At 39.3% G+C, this 20,399-nt stretch overlaps 2 protein-coding genes across 4 annotated transcripts in view; both read left to right on the top strand.

Annotated features, from left to right (window-relative positions):
* The first annotated feature begins 4,485 nt into the window (after positions 1 to 4,485).
* Positions 4,486 to 11,674, top strand: cenpa (histone H3-like centromeric protein A). Of its 2 annotated transcripts, none has more exons than XM_042509708.2 (5): positions 4,486 to 4,606; positions 6,972 to 7,139; positions 7,397 to 7,518; positions 8,214 to 8,288; positions 11,161 to 11,674. In XM_042509708.2, the coding sequence occupies exons 2-5, from the start codon at positions 7,028 to 7,030 to the stop codon at positions 11,287 to 11,289; spliced, it is 438 nt and encodes a 145-aa protein (XP_042365642.1). In that variant the 5' UTR covers positions 4,486 to 4,606; positions 6,972 to 7,027; the 3' UTR covers positions 11,290 to 11,674. The 2 variants fall into 2 exon arrangements, with proteins under 2 accessions (XP_042365642.1, XP_042365641.1); XM_042509707.2 differs by having other exon boundaries at positions 6,972 to 7,151.
* Positions 11,675 to 15,269: 3,595 nt separating this feature from the next.
* Positions 15,270 to 20,399, top strand: part of LOC121959529 (ras-specific guanine nucleotide-releasing factor RalGPS1-like) — an 85,180-nt gene continuing 80,050 nt past the window's right edge. For both annotated transcript variants that reach the window (XM_042508883.2, XM_042508882.2), the window contains exon 1: positions 15,270 to 15,648. The gene's annotated coding sequence lies outside the window, so the exon portion shown is untranslated. The remainder of the gene's footprint in view (positions 15,649 to 20,399) is intronic.

Raw genomic sequence — 20,399 nt, 5'->3', positions numbered from 1 at the left:
TTACCTGGAATTAACAGTGAACTGATTCAATTTTGATGGTGGTAGGTCAAAGGTCAAGGTCATTCTGACTTTGCATTTGTCTAATTCTCATGACTGCCATATCTGATAAATACCTTGAGGGAATTTCTTCAAATTACAAGGTACAAGGTAGATTTATTTATCATCCCTTTAAACGTGGTTTAATAAAAAATTAAATTAAAGTTGACCCTAAATCCTGCTACATCTTTTTGGCATTGAAGGAGGAGTTGAGGAGTCTCACAGCCTGGGGAAAGAAGCTGTTCTGTAGTCTGGTGGTTCGGCAGAGTCAAACATTCACTTGGACTTAATGAGCTGATCAGGGGTTCATACACATGGATGTAAACTGTTGTTGTCTGCTGCGTGGAGGCATATAGATGCGTGGCAGTAATTCTAGTTATAATTAATCTTTGAATAAATTCACACAGCAGCACAGCATGTCAAATAAACAACACTATTTTATGTTCAAATGATCAGAGGAATTGTTAAAATTCTGTTGGCAACTATTACCTCTCTAATTCACTACAACCCAACTCAGACCTTGAAACTTATCCAAAGCTTGATGTTTGAATGATTTGTCTTACTGGAAAATTACTTCTACATTATTAGTGTAAGAGCCATTTTGTTTATGGTTTGATTTTCTTCATGTTTTTGTTGTTTTTCTTTGTTTACCTTTCGACCACCACTTGGGGGCGTGGTGTTGCCTGTTGGCTGCCTGTCCTTGGGTCAGAGTTTATTTAATCAGTGAATGAATGGACTCAGGTGTTGCTTGGGGGTAGGAGCAAACAGTTTTAGACCGCAAATGAGAGAAATTTTGGAGTTTTTGTGGTAAAATCTGACTATATCGGAAACTAAGTGGATGTTTGGCCCACTTTATTTTTTGTTGTTACATTTACATTACGTTTGTTGTTAACTGGAGAAAATAAATCCACATTATTTTTGGAACACATTGGACATTTCATTTTCATTCACGCGTCAAACAAATGCCAACAAGCAACCGAGTGACTTTTTTATTTTGAATAAGTCACTACAATTAGTATTATTATATTTTTGAACTACATTTCTAAACAGATACTATTGTGGTAAAAATTCTACCTTTTGAAACAGACTTCCAATTACCATCCCTCTGTGTCCATCCAGCTTCACGCTGCACTTTAGACTTAACAAGAGTGCACTACAGAGTGGTGAAGTAATGAGTCCCAAAACACGGAAGTCCGTTAACCTCTTAGCACTCCCGGTTCCCTCGTCTTAAAGTCTATGGGTTTTTTCAATGGGTTTTTGGTAAAATGCCCCAAATAAGGTCTATGGTTAACACAGGCTAAATATATTTAGATGTTTTGTTCTGCAACATAAAAGACTTTATTGCTGATAGTATTTCTTCTCATTTTAATGGGGAATCCTTTTGCTCAGTAGCGCTGGGATGTAAAGAGGGAGTTTTCAGATTTTCAAGAATGAGGCATATTGTTATTATCAGATGGATATTCTGAACAGTAAATTGATGAATAAAAGGCCTTAAATATATCATTCATTTCTTTGGGATCACTAACCTGAGGGGCATTACATCTGTGGGATGATGTGAGATGCTGCTTGCCGCTTCAACTGATGAGCTAGGAGCTTGTTTGCCTTATCTCTATGTCCGTAATACAAAGTGCGAGACCGCAGCAGGAGCCATTCTGCTTCACTGGTAGTAATAAGATCAAGTTCTGTAGCTCCAATCTGCATTTAAGTAGATCAGGAGATGGGGTTAAAACGTATTGCTGATCTATATATATATATAAGTATGTTTGAGGTAAGATTTTCAATTTTAGTTTTATGCATTTTATTAGAATTGGCAGAATACGAAATAATTTGCCCCCTTAGATATGCCTTAAGTGTTTCCCAGAGTAACAAAAATGTTGTACAACTTGGCTGGTTGATCACTATAAAATTGTCTATTGAGGCTAAAATAAATTCAATAAATTTATTGTCAGTTAACAATGTGGGATTAAGCCTCCAGGGTGATAAGTACCTTGAACAAATCTTAAGTTGAATATCCATACTTAGGGATGCATGATCAGACATAACTATTGTATGATATTTAGTGGAGGTTACTTTAGAAACATATGTGCTGTCTATAAAAAAATAATCTATATGAGAGAATGACTAGTGTACATGTGAGAAAAAGGAAAATTCTTCTCCTTGTGGGATGTAAAATCTCCAGGGGTCAACATATCCATTGTAAGCCATGAAATCTGAGACTACTTTAGATATGGAGGATTGAACAAATGTACGAGGATTTGATCAGTTTAAGACCAGATCCATTAGACAATTTAAATCTTCTCCAAAAATTAAAAGATGGTCATTAAGGGAGGATTCTCAAACAGCATATACATAAAGTATCTGGTCCAAACTGGAGTTTTAGATACTTTTCCAAATCTCTGCCTGGCCTCCTCCCTGACCCCATTATTTTGTCCTGTCAGCAGCATTTCTATTGATGAGAAAAAGATAAGCAAGCTACATTGTCAGGACATGGCCTTGAATACACACACAAAGAGGCTGCCTGACTGTACACACAGAGGCTGTCCACAAGGCGCACACACACAAAGGTTGCCCGAATGTACACACTGGGGCTGTCCACATGGCACACACACAGAGGCTGCCCGAGTGTACACACACATCGGCCGGTGTGGAGTTACAGAAGCTGGCAACATGGCACACACACAGAGGCTGCCCACATGGCGCACACACACAGAGGCTACCGAGTGTACACACAGATAAAAAGGTTGTTCTTTGTATAAACTCATGTTCAGCATTGGTGTCATTACAGTTGTTTACATCTGGCAGTAGGCAGGACATCATTAGTAAAATTTATGAAACCTTGTGCAGATTTAATAGAAATATGAATACTTTTATCATGTATACGTTTCCAGCTCATAGGGGGATTAAAGGTAATGAAATTGGATTCTTCCACAGTAAAGACTGAAACAGGAGGAGATTATAGACATATCACACAGTAAAGTTGAGGCAAAAGGAATAGTCCCTCAAGAAACCTCATTTAAGAGTGTCAGCACTATCAAGATGCTGAAGACACAGGACGACTCCTGTGTGCAGGACTGTGAGAAGTGAGCACAGTGAGAAGAGTAAAAAGATGCACTAAAGAGGAGAGCATTTTAACAAGGTTGAGTGAGGGATACTTCAGGATCATGTGAGCACTGTCAAGCAGAGGCATGAGTGGAACACATAGATAGTCATAGGCCATAGGTCTTGCTCTCCCAAAAGTATTGATGAGAGTGAGAAAAATTAAAGAGGGAAGTTTGGAAGCTGGTAGTGCAAGAACTCTGTTTAAAAAATGTATCTGAAATGGGTTAAGCAAGATTGTCCCAATATTTGAAAGAAACTTGGCTGGTTGAAAGAATTCATTCATTTTTGTTTGTTTGCTTGTTTTGGTCAAATAGTTGTTACGGTTCTCGGAACCGAGGAAGAGGGAGGACCTCGGAGCAAACACACAGACAGGTTGGAGGAACAATCAACAGGGCTTTAATGATTGTAAACGGGTGAGGAAGAGAATGGAAGTTGGGGGGAGGGAGCCAGGGATCGTGTAGGCAGAGATGGCTGGTGAAAAAGAGGCACAATGAGAAAAAAAAGTCAGAATCCAAAAAAATATCAATAAGCATAAAACATAATCTCAAGAGAGACAGCCAATCTACCACTGGTAAAGTGGACAACAATCTGGCATCGGAGAGGAGTGAAGCTGGAGTATTTAAGCTGTAGGAGGTGATTGTTGATGAGATGCAGGTAAGGAAGTGTGCCCTGAGCTCCAGCACCAGGATGCCACGCCAAAGAACAAAGAGAAAAAAACCCAAGCATACACACAGATAGTCAAAAGCATTCCACAATACAACATAAAGCACCACAATAGTAACCCTTTAACACCTGGATCGACATCAATTTTCTTGTTCTGTGTTGAGACGCCTTTCACAAGCTATTTGACCCTTTCAAATCTAAACAAATCGGTTTGAATTTTTTCCATAACATGAGGGAAAAAGCTATATCCAACTTGACAAGAAATGTCTCACAACTTGCAAGAAATTATTAAAATGTGACAAGAAAATGACCCAAAAATAGTTTCAAAAAAGGAGAATTATTAGAAAATTATCCAAAAATAGGGGAAAAAATCCAGAAAACTTAACTATATTTATAACAATTATATCATTACAATAACATTAGTAGTAGTATAGAATAGTTTTTTTCAGCACTTTTCTAGGTTTTTTTTGCAGGGTATTTTCTTGAAACCCTTTTACTAATGTTTTGCTCATTTTTTAAGGCAATGTCTTGTTAAGTTGCTCGTTGCCCTCTGCCCTAAGGTTTCAAAGGGTTTACTCTGGTCCACACTCGACACTAACTAGCGGTAGGTGGCGGTAATGCGCCTTATCGCTGCCACTTACCGTAATAAGTCGAAGAAGAAGAAGAAGGACAAGAAGCTGATTGGGTGATCCGGTGAGGAGGTCTTTTGAATTTCAGTTGCATGTTGATGTTAATGTTGTTGAATGTTCGCCGCGAGTTAGCCTCTTCGGTTTCCATAATTTTATGAAACACTGATTCAGTTTCACAGGTACGTTTACAGTTACTTCTTTGAGTTTGCAACGTTGTAAAAAGAGCGGGTTAATATGACGCAGTAAACGTAAAAACACTGATTAAATACAGCAAACTTAGCATTAGCTTCAAAGTCCCTTTAATAAGTTAACTTAAAGCGTGGTGGTAGCGTTAGTGACGTTATGCAGCCGTTATGTCCTGGAAAATACATTGCATTATGCTTGACTTTAAAGTAACGGTTGCGCTGTACGTTAACTTACATTGAGACTCGGTCACACAGACTTTACATTAACATTAGGGACTAGGGTAAAGTTAGTTCAATATTCAATATTAGCCGATTTTTCGGGGCTGTTACGATTACTAACTCTGTGTCAAAGCCTCTGCTAGTTTTGGGATATGTTGGAGAGCTGATTTAAGCAGATGTTTCACATGTTCGTTTAACTGTAAATAATCAAAGAGGACGATACAGCTGAGAGCTCAATGAACGGAATGTCCTCCAACTCACTTGGAGCTGGAGGAGTAGTTAGGAACTGTCGTAGAGGGGCAATAGGACCCATTTCAATATTAAATAACTTAAAAACAATGTTTTTAAACATAGCAATCTCAAAGCACCAGCACCACTTTAAAACCTGGGTCAACGTCACTTTTTTGTGATGCCTTCAGACGCCTTTCATAAGCTTTTAACCCGGAGCAAATTGGCTTGATTTATTGTGAACACAGTTGGGTAAAGGCAAGGACCAACTTGCCTGACCAAATGCCTCACAAATTGCAATAAATTAATAAAAAGTGACTGAGAAAATGACCTGAAAAATATGTTTTATAAAGGGGTGACGATTATTATAAAATTATCAAAACAACACGAAAATGTCAAGAAAATTGTGTTTAATATCGGTTTAGTCTTCTGTTTAAAGACAAAGACATTCTGTTTATATTTCTGCTCTTTTCTGGTCATTTTCTTGCTTGTTTTTGTTTTGTTGCTTTTATCTTTTGCTTATTTTCAGGTCATTTTCTTGTAACTTTTTACTAATTTCTTGCTATTTTTGGATCATGTGTTGTCAAGTCACTCACTGCCTCTTTTCCTCGTATTTGAAAGAAGTCAAACCAGGTTTCAAAGGGGTAAAGAGAGTGGTAGCTTTTACACATTTCACATCTGTGTTTGTAAAAGAAACAAGCAAAAAACTTAACTTAAACTTACCAAATTATGATTATGAATGACAACTTTCTTATTATTTAATGTTACATTTCAAAGTTGCAATTTCGATAGCTTGCTTTTTTCTAAACACATGGATTTCAAACAACTTGTCATGTGTCTATAGCGCCATATCAAAACTTAGACTGTGAAGAAGTCCTTCACAAATCCTGTAACATCATTATCATTTCCTGTCACCCAACTATAAGTGTTTCAAGGGTTACATTTTAACAGCTTGCTCCTTTTTTGAATATATCGGTATTACCCCATGACCACTCACATGTAATGGACATTTTGTCACAATTTCCACAGCTTGTAGTTTTTTGGGTTTTTTTTTGTTTGTTTTTTTTTTTTTAAAAACCTAACATCATTATCAGTTATGGCTTAACAATGCACATTTTCAGGTTGTAATTTCAATAGCTTGCCCATTTATGAATATATATACTGACATCAAATCATGTCTTATTTATTTAATTAATTTATTTAAAAGGGACACAGCATATTAATGAACAAGTATAAAATACAAATGTAAATATGCTGGAGTTAGCAGGACAGCTAATATACACCTGTAGTCCCTTGGCAGGTTTCTAGGCTGATTGGTCCTATTTTATGCAGTGCTACTGAACAAGACTCTGGAGCCTCAAGGTCCCTGTGCGGTGGTTAACATGACGTCTGACCTCCCTATGGAGAGGCATGATTGAAGTACAGCCGTACCTAGAAGAGACCCTGTAGTTTAAAACATCATTGTAATCTGTATTTTTTAGGTAAAACCAGCAAATGGAAAAAAATAATGAATAAAAAGTTCATGGAGCTACACTTGTGTAAGGCTTTTCTGGTTTTCCATCCACTCAAAGTGCTTTTACACAACATGTCACATTCACCCATTCACACATATTCACACACCGCTGGCAGAGGCTACCGCACAAGATGCCACCTGCAACTCAGTAACCAAACATACACACTCACACATCCATGGCGCAGCATCAGGAGCAATTTGGGATTCAGTATCTTGCCCAAGGATACTTTTACATGTTCACTGGAGGAGCCAAGGATCAAACCATTGATCATCAGATTAGTGGACAACCCTCTCTACCTCTGAGCCACAGCCGCCCCTCCTCTCCAGCTCCTATGAAGAGATGACCTGTGGGCTTATTATTTGATTGATAAAGTATGTCATGTCCTCTGTCTTTTACAGCTTGACCTCAGCTGCAGTATTTTTCTCTTTTGGTCCTGACCTGTGTGTTGGAGGGGATGCGTCACGATGATTCATCTGCCAGCCGCCGCAAGGGCAAAATCCCCAAACGTCGGCCCCCGTTGCCTAGCCCAGGAACCTCCGGTTCAACACCCAAGTCTCCAAGACGGAGTAGGGTTTCAAGTGAGAGTGACTTATCTAGCTGGCCTGGCATTCAAACTAATGATTATACTCCTGTTACAAAAATAAATCACTGCTTCTGGTAAAAGTTTGAAAAAAAGGCAGGTCAGTTAGCTAAACAAGTACTTAAAACATGTCAGTACACCAGAAGATAAAATTCTTATTTTTTATCCAACCTTTGTGAAGTAGTGTAGAGAATAGCCTACCTGTCCTGCCATCACAGTAAAATACTTTGTATCTGTTTCCAGAGCCGCCCCCCGCATCTCCCAAGAAGAGAAGGTTTCGTCCAGGGACTAAAGCCTTAATGGAGATCCGCAAGTTCCAGAAGAGCACTGATCTTCTGCTCAGGAAGGGACCCTTCTCCCGCCTGGTGAGTCAAACAACAGTAAACCACGAGAAAAGTATGGCAGCTGCACCAAGTTTCTCTTCTTGTGTGAAGAGGTGTAAGCATCAAGCCCCTTTTCCACTAGACAGAAGCCCACTAACACCTGCTAACATCTGGCTTTTGTATGTAATGGGAAGGTACATACAAAAGCCAGATGTACATACAAAAGCCCCCCCCCCCTTCACGCTTAAGCTGTCGTGTCCATTAAAAGCAATAAAAGCCAAAAATAATTTTAATAATTTAAAAAAGAGTACAGACAGACAGTAGACCTGGGTATTTATCGGCTCCGGATTGGATCGGCATCGATGGAAACACAACACTGCATTTGCTAATTTAAGCCCCTTAATCTGTGAGATGCAAAGATGGGATGTCATAAAATACTGTCTGTCTTCACCCTTGCAGCGCTCAAACATTGATCTGAATAAGTCTGCAAGTTAAATTTGAAAGAGAGATGGAATAAGTAAGAGATGTGAAAGAGAAGTCACCACTGTAACAGTTCCATTTGCTTCTACACTGTTTTCTGCTGTTTACTAACCTGTTTTCATCACGTCTCCAGTCATATGGTTTAAGCATGCACGCAGTGTCTGAAAAAGCATAATTTTCAGCTGCTATGTGTTTTCCTCTTATCTGTGTAACTGCAGCCTTGGTTGATTAACTCTGACTTTCTTGTCTTGTTTCAGGTCCGTGAGGTGTGTGAGAGTTTTTCCAGAGAATCTCTCAGATGGCAGGTCTACGCTCTTCTGGCCCTGCAGGAGGTAAGCAGCTGTCTCCACCACCATGCTAACAGTCATTTTTCTGAATGATTCAGTGCATACATGGAGTGTTGATGTTTAGGAAGCATCCTCAGAATACCTCAGACACCATTAAGATTTCACTCAAGGATTAAAGTATGAATTGTGGTGCCTGTTTGGAGCATATTGTGTTGTTTGGTAAGACCTCTACACTTTAACCCTTTGAAATTTAGGCAATTTGACTTGACTTCATATAAAAACATGAGTAATTTGAGAAGAGGTGACCAAGACATCAGTACAGAAAAATTAGAAAAAACAAACACAATAAAGAAACCCCAACAAAAATGGGAAAGTAAAAAAAACCAAAACAAAAATAAAAATAAAAGAAAAATACCTGGAAAAAATGCTTTAAAAATTAAAACAGTTCTATTGTTGGGGCGGCTGTGGCTCAGAGGGGTCGTCTCTAACTCTCTAAAGTCTCTAAAGTCAGCAGTTCAATCCCCGGCTCCTCCAGGCAACATGTCAAAGTTTTCTTGGGCAGGATACTGAACCCCAAATTGTTCTCGATGCTGCGTCATTGGAGTATGAGTGTGAATGAATGGATACTGAGTAGCAGGGTGCACCATGTACAGTAGCCTCAGCCACCAGTGTGTGAATGGGTGAATGTGACATGTAGTGTGAAAGCACTTTGAGTGGTCAAAAAAACTTGAAAGGAGCTGTACAGGTGCAGTCCACTTACCATTTGTTGTTATGAATATGCATTTCTCAGGACATTTTTCCTTAGCTTTTGTAAAAATAATTTTCCAAAATCTACAAATTTCTTGCAGTTTGCAAGACATTTCTTGCAATGTTGCTCATTGCCTTTTTCCATGTTTTTGAAATAAATCACATCAATTTGCTTAGGGATCAAAGGTTGAAATACTTGTAATAGGCGTCTGAATGCAGCACAAGAAAAGTGGGAACAATGGAATAAAAACATTGTGAGGACACAACCCCCCCTCCTGCACAGGCTGTTTAGATATTGATCTGGGAAAGAGTTTTCCGACTGAGTAAATAATGAATAATATTAGGCAATAAGGCATTCTTCTGCTATTTGGACCTTTCAAGTTAATGTCGGGATTCACATTTAGAAATGATTAGATTTGGTGCTGTATTTCTGAAATGGGTTGGGTTCTGTGTGCCACATCTGTCAAACACTTCCACCTGGTTTGTAACCGACAGCTAGCTGGGTCATATTTTCAGCAACTGGCACCAGCGATTGTGCAGTAAGCACTGAAAAGTCCACTGACAGCCAAGCTGCATATGCACCACATAGACGCTAATGAAGAAGAATGAAGAATAAATGAATTGTCTTTGATAAGCATTAGGGTTATTTTTGGCATAGGTTTATTTTATGAATATATGAGTTTAAAACCAATACATAGGCTAGATAAGACATAGAATTAAAAACAGGTTTGTTGTTCCCCCTTAAAATAACCTTGTTTATTTTAGTGTCTTTATGTTTCTAGATTAAACAGTTCATTAACCATTCATGTAAATGTGTGAGTGAAGGTGTCAATAAATAAATAAATGCAAAATAAGGGCCAATGATGCTTTATCACTACAGTTCAGATCAGTGAGTAAGAGGCATGTTTTTTAATATTAAAGGGATGATTCCATTTTTTAAAAGGGGATTGTGTGAGTTACTTAAACACATTTGCAATTTTGTGACCCCTCCATTCTTTCTCCCAACCCCTGATCCCCCTCCTTGCTTTAAGCTCTGTTTAAATGAGATCGTCAGATAAAGTACATTGTTTAACCATCATACAACAGTTTCAAAAAATAAAATATACACAAAGTAGAGACTACAGGAAACAAACTAAAAGTTGCTGAGAGGCTGAGGCTGGGCCTGGTATGACCCGCCAACCAAAGATTCACTGAGATCCAAAAATTACATGCAAAAAAAATATTAATGGAAAGGAATTAACTATTATAACATGCACAAACTAATCACAGACATCAAAGGAAAAGTACGGTCAACAAATAATCCAATGACCCACTTCACCCTCTCTCCTATCAACTGACACAGGTGATAGGCAGGTACTCATATAGATTATGAATGTCACATCCACATCAATGTGACCCAACTCTCCCAATAACTGTAATCGTGAAACTAATAAATATAATCCCAAAACACTAACAAGATCCATGTGACAGTACATAATACAACAATTCTCTCTTTTCTAAATTAATTTAGACCTTAAATTATTATCGGTGGCGGACAAAGCATCTGAAAGCCTCTTTTTACCAGAAGATGACTTTGGTAGAAGTTAGTCACCTATTAGACTCTGATTTGAGTAAAAGGCTAAAAGTATCTGATATTTACTGTACAGAAGTTTTAAAAGAAATGTTATCATATCAAATGTAATTAAGTATTTAAAGTAAAAGTACAAGTAAATACTGATAATAAAGAAGCAAGTGGTCAGAATTCTGAGCATTATGAAGTTTATTTCTTCGTAACACACACAAACTTTAAAATGGAGCATATATTACTCTTGAAGAAAAACACAGCCTTTTTTACAATTTAAAGGATTTGAAGAACCAAATTATTAGTATTTCCTTACCTCCCATTCCTTCAGCTATCAGTGCATCCCCTTCTCCTTTCCTCTCTTCTTTCCCTGTTTGATAGGAAATAACTAAGAATTCGGGGTAGAATAAAAGTATACATTTTATTTAGGAAATGTAGTGGAGTAAAAATGTTCAAAAGTAAAAGTGTAAAAATTTCACAGAAATGTAAAATCTCAAGTAAAGTACAAACACTCCCCAAAAATACCTAAATACTGCAATAAAGTACAAATACTCATGACATGACACATGACACCACTGTATATTATTGATGTGTCCCTCGTCCTTCCAGGCTGCAGAGGCATTTCTCGTTATGATATTCTCAGATGCCAACCTGTGCGCCATCCACGCCAAGCGGGTCACCGTGTTCCCCCGTGACATCCAGCTGGCCAGGAGAATCCGCGGGGTGGACAACCTGTAACAACACAGCGCGGAGTGGACAAGCAGGCAACATCTAGTCTGTCCTCATGCTGTGAGACTGCATTTAATGTGTTCAAAACATATAACTGTTCTAAAAGTTCAGTGATTTTGTGCTATGTAGAAATCCTTTGTCCTGGCAGATTACAGATTTCATAAAGAGGTAACAAGGTCATGTTCAGATCCTTTGTGTTTGCTTCAATTCAGTTATTGAATTGTTAATTAAAAAAAAGTTGGAAAATGTTTCATGTTGAGCAGCTGTATTTTTATACTTTACATAATAGATCTTTTTTGTTAGTGTGATCTCTGTTGTATTGATCTTGATATATTAATGATGTGTACATATTGTTGTTATTCTGTTAATAAAAAGCAAGATGTTTTTCCTATTATTTGTTGTTGTTGTTGTTCTCCGTTGGTTTATCCACAGTCAATGTCATTATACATCTTTGGGTGATATTACCACGTGCAATTGCCAGTCCTGATGTCCCTTTTTGTAAAAATTTGATCCCTGGTCTCTTGGAGTGCTGTTTTATCTGCACTATGAGCCAGCTGGGGCAGCCAGCTCGACAGAGAGGACAGGCACTGAACCTGCTTTAGGTTTACAGTTTGGGTTCTCTGATTGTGATTTGTCTAGTATATATAAAAGAAGATCTAAGGTCAGTGATCACAGAGAGAAATGGGACCAGAAACCTGGAGAGCAAACTGGTAATCGACTGATGGAAGATAAGTCTGCAAGAGTACAAAGATGAAGCGGAAAAGACATAAAGCAGAAAAAAGGAAAGGAAAGTGTGTTTTCCCACAAAAGCAAAGTTTTCTAAAAGCAGGGAGGAGTTAGTGGTCAGTGAGGAAGCTCAGGACTTCATGAAGCTGCTGAGGTCTTTGAAAAGAAAAAAATAATACATACTTGTGTCCAACATTTTGTCAGAACATGAAGGTTATGAGACATTTCTGGAGACATTTTTATGTTACAAACACTGCAGCACCCAGCCACCTCCCCCACCCTATATCTCCATGGCTATATCAATGATACAAACCAAATTGATACTAAGCAGCAGGTCAGTACAAAAAGAAATTAGTAATGTTACAGGCAAAAGAGTCACCATTCAGTTAAAACTGAATTCTAGCCTAAAATTCTCCACATTCAGTCATTACCAGCCGGCACATACACAGATAGACCCCAGCTAGTGCTCCAGCAACTGCCCTTTTGACCTTGACCACCATTTTTGTAAGACATTGTTTTCTATATTTCTAATTTTATATTTTAGTTTGGCTCATGGCATCAATGCTCGGTTAAAAGCATGTTGCATTAGTTTTAATTTTGCCAAACTGCTGGAGCCCCTCACCTTTTCTCTCTGATTTCCCTTGCCACAGCCATAGATATAGAATCTTACATCTATATATGTCAGCGGTCACAGCCAACACAGTAATGCACGCAAATTGAGCTCCCTGATCTCTGCAGCCTGGTAATGATGGTGTTTGCCATTAGCCTTGACATTGTTTGTCACTGTTTGAAGTGAACCATTTGAAACCTGAGCAAAGTGGCTTGATTTTTTTCAAAGACATGGGAAGATAATAATGAGCAACAAAAGAAAGAAAATTCCCTGAAACATAATAAAAAAAAAATGCAAAAAAGAGACAAATTTAAGAAAAAAACAAAAAAATGAACTTCAAAAAGGTGCTCAAAAATTTGTAATAATTTTGAAACATAATTTTACATATGTAATTATGAAAATAAAAAATTCTACATCTACTAATTTCTTGCAATTTGTGGAGCATTTATGCCACGTTGCTTATTGCCTTTTTTGAAAGAACTGATGTTTTTGAAAGAAATTGCACTAAATCATTTATTTATTGTAGATTCAAAAGTTTAAAGACCTCTGAAAGCAGCACAAGAAAAGAAATGTTACTGCAGGTTTCAAAGGGTTTAACTACTATTAAAACATCTCAATGTATATAGCAAGCCTAACTGAGGAAATAACCCATCACTGAGATTACCAAAAAGTAAAGTAGTCTGGCATAAATCATATCGTCTTCCTCCATCGTTCTGTCAGATTCTGGTTCACCAGCTTCATGGTGCAAGCGGAGACAGACACCACATGATTTCCACCCTTCCACATGACTAAAAGCTAAACTCAACTAAAATAATGTTTACATCTCCCACACTGCAGCTCTGATAATTCATTTAAAGAAACCTGTCATGTGGTTTAGATGCTGCACCAACATGCAGTGCAAAGAGCAGAGGAGAACAGAGCTGCAGCTGCTGCACACGTCTGTTCTCTGAGATTTCTTTTAGAATATTTAAAGTTGATTTGAAATAAGTATTAGTACATAACTATTAAATAAAATCACAGCAGTCATCTCTCACACACAAACTTCATTGTTTACAGATTCTAGGGCAATGGATTGTAAATGTGAATGGTTGTCTCTCTATGTGTCATCCCTGTGATGGTCTGCCAAGCTGTCCAGGTGTACCCTGCCTCTCACCCAATGTCTGATCTGCTCCAGCCCTCCTGTTACCTGATAGCAGGGTATGTGTAGAACAAATGAATGAATGACTGTGTGAAATGCCCAACAGTCTCAGCCAGGAAACAAATCTTGTTTGCTTAGGGGCCAAGTTTTCAAAATGACAGGAAGACAGGGACCAGGGGCCAGTTGTGCAGCCCCACAGAATTTTAAGACGTTTATTGCATGTTAGAACATTTCTAAGATTTTATAACATTTCTAGAATTTTGGGGTGTTTCTAGGACTTTAGGATGTTTTATGGATGTTAGGACATTTCTATGATTTTATGACATATTTAGGATTCAAGTATGTTTTTTTGTTTTTTTTTTAAAGGATTTTAGGATGTATTCAGGATTTGAGGACGTTTCTAGACTGGGGCTTTTCAAGGATTTTAGAATGCTTCTCGGATTTTAGTATGTTTCTAGGATTGGAACGGGGTTCGGTCCGTGGGCGGGGGCCCTTCTGCTCGGAGTTTGCATGTTCTCTCTGTGCCTGCATGGGTTCTCTCCGGGGTCTCCGGCTTTCTCCCACATTCCAAGACATGCAGGTCAGGTTGATTGGTGACTCTAAATTCCCCTCAGGTGTGGCTGTGAGCGTGAAAGGTTGTCTGTCCTGGGTGTACCCCGCCTTCTAGCAGCTGGGATTGGCTCTAGCCCCCCCGCGACCATGGCGAGGACAAGCGGTTACGGACTATAATTGAATGAATGAATGAATGAATGAATGAAGGAAGGAATGAAGGATTTTGGGCCATTTCTAGGATTTTAGGATGTTTCTTGGATTTCAGGAAATTTCTAGGATTTAAAATGTATGGATGCATCCGGCATCCTCTCAGGGGCCAGATTTGGCACGCAGACTGTGAGTATCACAAGCTTGCTGCATTATATTCCTTAATATTTTTATTTAGATTTTTCACCTGCAGCCTGAATTTTATGTTTTGCCTTTCATACATTAAGTCATTTCCACCATAATTTGATGCAGAAACATTCACCTAACCAAGAAATTAGTATTAGTATGAGTGAATAAATAAAAATAAATTAGGTTGAGTGGGCCTACATGATGTGTGTGTGTAGCCTATGTAGTATAACTGTACAATTTAGTTAATAATCATGAGAAAGGGTGGGGGCCTTTTTACATTCTTTTATTTTTTTTACTTGAGTACCAGCCCCCAAAAGACTGTGCAAAGCACTTTGTATGTAAGACTCAGGGGTAGAAAATTTACAGTAGGCAGCTATAAAATGCTCAGAGGAAAGTAATCTAGTCGGGATTTAGATTTTAAAAAATGTAATTTCTGCAGGCTTTCAAACGGGCTTGCATCATAAATGATAACGTGTTAGGAACAACACACAACACAGAGAGCCCGTGATGTCCGAACCTGCAGGAAGCTCGTGAAGGCATCATCCCAGATGCACCTGCGTCTGAAGGACGCTGGTGGAGTGCCGCGCTCTGATTGGCCCGCTGTCATTAGAGGCGGAAGCTCTCCGCGGAGTCTCGCGGATGATTAGACCGTACACCTGGCTGTCAACAGCAGTGCGCCTACCTGTCACTTCCTGCTGTCTCTATTTATTCATTTTCACTTCTTTTTTCGTCTCGAGATAATTTGGCACGTTTAAACCATGTCTGTATGATTCCGTCTAATGTATCCCGCACGCTTTGTGGAGCCTGCGGACCAAACGTTGCGACCTTGGCTTCATGTTCGACTCAAAGCAGGACCCTGGACTCTGCTGGGAAAACACCGCCTGGCTTTAATCCACCACCGCGGCTCGACTCGGTTTAATGTGGACTCGGACTGTCGTCTACAGTAACACAGCAGGAGGAGCAGCAGGAGGAGCGGGAGCAGGGAGGGAGTGTGCCTGCTGGAAAGGTAGGCACCGCAGAGGCGTGAGCCCCCCCCCACACACAGACACAGACACACACACACACACACACGCACACGCACAAACACACACACAACAAATACACAGCAACAGCAGCAGCAGCAGGCCTGGTGGAGCTGAGCTGGGATCAGATGGGCTTTAAACACCGTGTCACACGGAGCTGCTGTCGTGACGGCACACACACGCACACACACACACACACACACACACACGCACACACCGTGCTTCATGGACACGTTTGTTGTTGAGGCGCGGAGATATCTGTCTGTCTGTCTGCGACACTGGACTTCAATCTCGGCTGTCATAACGTGTATCTGTGTGTGTGTGTGTGTGTGTGTGTGTGTATGTGTGCATATATGTGACTGTGTGGTGTAGGAATGGCTCCAGCGTTTATTGGGCCACAAGCAGTAAGCCCTCACTCACACCCTGTAGTGCAGTGATACTGAATTTAAGGCCCACAGGGTAAATCCGGCTCCCCCCAACCATTTTCAGATCACAACAAAAATAAAGTGATTCACACTGGTAATTTTTTTTTGTACTGAAGGTGTCAAGGTGCATAAAACAACATGAGAATAAAGCTTGTTCATAAAAAAAAAAAAAATCGGGCTTAGCTTGGATCAAAGAGGTCCTAGCTAAGCCCCTGATGTCTTATTATGCTAGAAATGTCCTAAAATCCTGGAAATGTCCTTAAATCTAAAAAATGTTTTACAATCCTAGACAGGTGCTTAAATTGCTTAAACTGTCCAAAAATCCTAGAAACATCCTAAAATCCTAGAAGCGTGCTAAAATCCTAGAAACATCCTAAAATCCTAGAAGCATGCTAAAATCCAAGAAACATCTTAAAATCTAGAAGCATGCTAAAATCCTAGAAACATCTTAAAATCCTAGAAACATGCTAAAATCCCAGAAATTCTAGTAGTGTTCTTATATCCAAGAAACGCCCCCGAATGCTCGAAACATCCTGAAATCCTCAAAATGCCTCAAAATCCTAGATATGCCTCAAATCTCAGACATGGCCTAAAATCCTAGAAACATTATAAAATCCCAGTAATGTCCAACATGGGGCTGCTGCGACTGGCCCTTGGCCTGCTGTCATTTAGCAAAAGTGGCCCCAAAGCAAAGCAAGTAGAGTATCCCTGCTCCAAGTGCTGTATTATAACAGCAATGGACCAACTCTGCTTAAAAATTGCAAAGCTGATAATGACCTGATAGCTCTGATAATAATGGATAAGCTGGTAATAGACAGTTTTTGACTCTTTACTGCAACTAATGGTTCTTTTAATTCTGATAAATCTGAAATCATAATGGAGATTTCAGATAGATTTGAAAATCTGCAGTCTTTGAAAAAGGCCACAGTGGATACATCTGTTATTCCCTCCTGCTTAATTCCTTAGCTGAACTGAATCCAGAGGCTGCCATGTGAGGTTTTCTTGCCCTAAAGCTGATGTAAGCTCATGTATGTCAAACAGACCTTGTCCTAAACCTTATCCCCCCACCAGCGCTTCACTACAGGGTGCCACTGTGCAGTAGTTAAAGGCTGCTGGTGCTCTATTAAAAAGAGGAGGGTATAAATAAACAGGCACACTGTGGGCGATACTCTTTTTCTTACTATAAGCAGGAAGCATCTGTCACCATGGATACTGATAGGTGCATTACTGGCTGTGCTGTAAATGCATTAAATCCTCCACCCCAAAAACATATAACCATGTACTATGAAATAGACAGTGGGCCCTTTTCCAAAGACAGTGGTTGCATGTTTGTACAAAAATTTATTTTACTGATCATCAAGTCTCTTCTGTAGTGGAATTAATATCATCTTCTGCAGACTCTAATCGTATGGTCCACCAGCAGATGGAGACATGTCATACAGTGCTTTTTAATGTATTTAATATTCATTCACTGAGCAAGATAAGAACAAAACTTAGGGTTGATCTTGTATACATGTTCACTTTATCAATGAAAAAAATATCGGAATATGATATCGGCAGAAATCAGCATGTTGGCGATTCCAGTGTTTAACTTTAAGCTGCTGATACCAATGACATGCTGGTATTATTGTGCATCCCTAATTTTGACATCTTGTTCAGTAGTTTTAAGGTAACGCAAGGTATTCTTTATTGACCCATGGGTAAATTTGTTTATGACTCAAAGCCACTGCATCATACAACATAAACACATAAACAAACACAAACAGACATCATACTTACCAACATTTGCATTTATGTGCTTAAATTCATTAATTTCACAAACAATAAATGTATAAAAACAATAGTTTCACATAATAAAAACAGATAAAATCAAACCAGTTAAAAATGGTAAAACTACAACACATGCTGGTGTCAAACAGTAAAACAAGTGTGACCGAGTCAGATAATAAACAGTCAGGTTGTGGTAATCTGAGTCCAAGTGATTTATTACTGTTCAGTATTTTTGACAGAGGATGGAATAAATAAAAAAATGAGTTTTTGTACCGGTTTAATCTACAATTTGGCATTCGGAACCATCTGTTTTATCTAAATCCTCCATCAGAAGCCAGTGTGAGCAAAGTGAGGGAAGATTTATGTTTGAGATGGAACTTAAATTTCTGTGGTGTTTCCTAGATTACCTGGCACATAGACTTGCATGTAGAGATAGTGGAGTCTGCACACACAAAATACACTCATACAGGTGTCATCTGTTGAGCATTATTCAATAAAGACTGTTTTTGATTGACAACTAATTTCCCTCTAAGTTTTCTTGGACCTGTTGGGGTAGGACTAATTACACCTTTATTATTCTTGAGGGGATCAGCATGGCACATGTTTGATCTATTTTTCAGCTGTGTGTGCACTGTACACAATACCTAATGTGCAGATGATCACATGCTTTTGTTCATGTGGATGTTGCCATTGCTCTCCAACTCTGTTGTTGGTGTTATGGGCAAATCTGTAGCAGCACAGGAAGGCTACTCATGAAGTGGCCTAAAACCCTGACACACCAAGCTGATGTCGGCCGTCTGTCAATGTTGGGCTGTCGGTGAGCGCTCATGGCCCTCGCTGTGGTTTGTCCTGCACAATTGGCCCTCATCAACCCTAGTTAAAACATTCCACAACAAGAAACCATAGATACCAGTAGGGATGCATGATTATTATGCTTTTCTTTTTTCAGCTGATACCAATAACTGATAATGACCTGATTCTCGTGGCCGATACCGATAAGATAACCGATAATTGCACACTTTTGTTTTTTAAAAAGAAGTGTACATAAGTTGTAGTTTCTGTTCAACTGAGGGTTAAATGGGATAGATGTAATGAGGAAATATGGAGGACGTCTACACAGGTGACAAAATGTTTGGCTCTCTAGTCAGCGTGCTCGATTGTTGTTGTGTTGTTCTGTGTTTATTGCCGGCTCGCCAACCTATTGTAAAGATGTGCCACCACCTGCTGTATTAGGGTGAGTAGATGCTGCCCTTCTTAAGTCAGTTAGAAGCAGTTTGGCTTTATGTTATCAGCGCTTTTATCAGTTACAATTTAATTACTGAGCTAATACATAATAATATGAATTTTCAATTTTCAGCAGGTAATTTATTGGCCCAGTCCCCAGCGACCCCTAAGCCTGGTATTCACTGTGCGATTTTGGGCTGTTTCAGATAAAAGATAACCATCGTGGCAGAAACATGGCGATATCTTTGGTAGTGGCTCTAAAACGGTGGTCCTATGTTGCACAGTGAGAGAGGTGCAAGGACGGCTGTTGTCACGGTCGTACGATCAGAGACAGCCTGGGATGAATATCTGACAGTGTCAGAAATTTGAGATGAGAATCTCACTGTATGACAGCTGTTGAGACCTACATCTACTTATCAACCAATAGAAATGGAGCATGAAATGACACACTGACCAGCACGACAGTACTAAATGCAAACAGATGCTAACACTTACTTTGAGCTCTCATGGCAAAACTGGCGTGCCAAGTTAGCCGTATTCCCCAGCCATCACCATGTCCACATTCTCCTCCTCTTCTCTAGATTTTTTTTCCCAATACAAATAAATGCAGCTACAGTGAAGGCTTGATTTGTTTGTTTACATTTTTCTCTACCACTACAGCAGTTTAGTGCACACGCTGACGACCTTCTGTTCATGCGTATTAATGTCATGGATGTAGATCATAGCCTGCGATTCAGTAGGTGATGTCATTGCACAGTCTGCACACATCAAACTTATAAAAGTTTATAAAGATCCATGTTGCACAGTGTGGCTGCGCTAAACTCTGCAGGAGGCTTAAGAGGATAAGTGGTTACGGCGAATGAATGAATGATCTGCTAGCTCTTGACTGAACATGTCGACAAGCCATCAATTAGCAAGACTTATATTGTTTTATGATGGTTAATTAATGGTGACCCACAGGAAACTTTGTTATGGATAGCTTACTGACAGCAACAAGCCCCAATTTGCATTTCACAGTCACCGTTAGCACTCACTAATTTAGGTAGTGCAACCTTGGATTTGCAGAACCACTTTTAAAACACTATTTTTTACCATGACTGGATGGCCAATTGCCAAACTCAAGGCTTCAAAGCGGTAGTCCATAAACCAAGGGATGACGTGAGGGTGGGTTCAAACTTAGTCTCAACAGAAATGCCAACCAAGATAAGAGGTCACCTAGAAACAGTGTCACCATCTTATAGTTTGTCCTCCAGAGAGCTCTGACAAGTTTATTGTTACACTGTAAAATGTCCAGCAATCCCATTTATGAAACAGTG

This window comes from Plectropomus leopardus, chromosome 20 (assembly GCF_026936395.1).
Source record: "Plectropomus leopardus strain MGB_pleo_1.0 chromosome 20, ASM2693639v1, whole genome shotgun sequence".
NCBI lineage: Eukaryota > Metazoa > Chordata > Actinopteri > Perciformes > Serranidae > Plectropomus > Plectropomus leopardus.
This window is presented reverse-complemented; position numbering and strand designations above follow the sequence as displayed.

Bases quoted from the DNA above. Each gene is read 5' to 3' on its own strand.
- cenpa (XM_042509707.2), top strand. From the start codon at position 7,028: ATGCGTCACGATGATTCATCTGCCAGCCGCCGCAAGGGCAAAATCCCC. The intron at 7,519-8,213 runs GTGAGTCAAACA...GTCTTGTTTCAG, and splicing joins AGGGACCCTTCTCCCGCCTG to GTCCGTGAGGTGTGTGAGAG. The intron at 8,289-11,160 runs GTAAGCAGCTGT...TCGTCCTTCCAG, and splicing joins CTCTTCTGGCCCTGCAGGAG to GCTGCAGAGGCATTTCTCGT.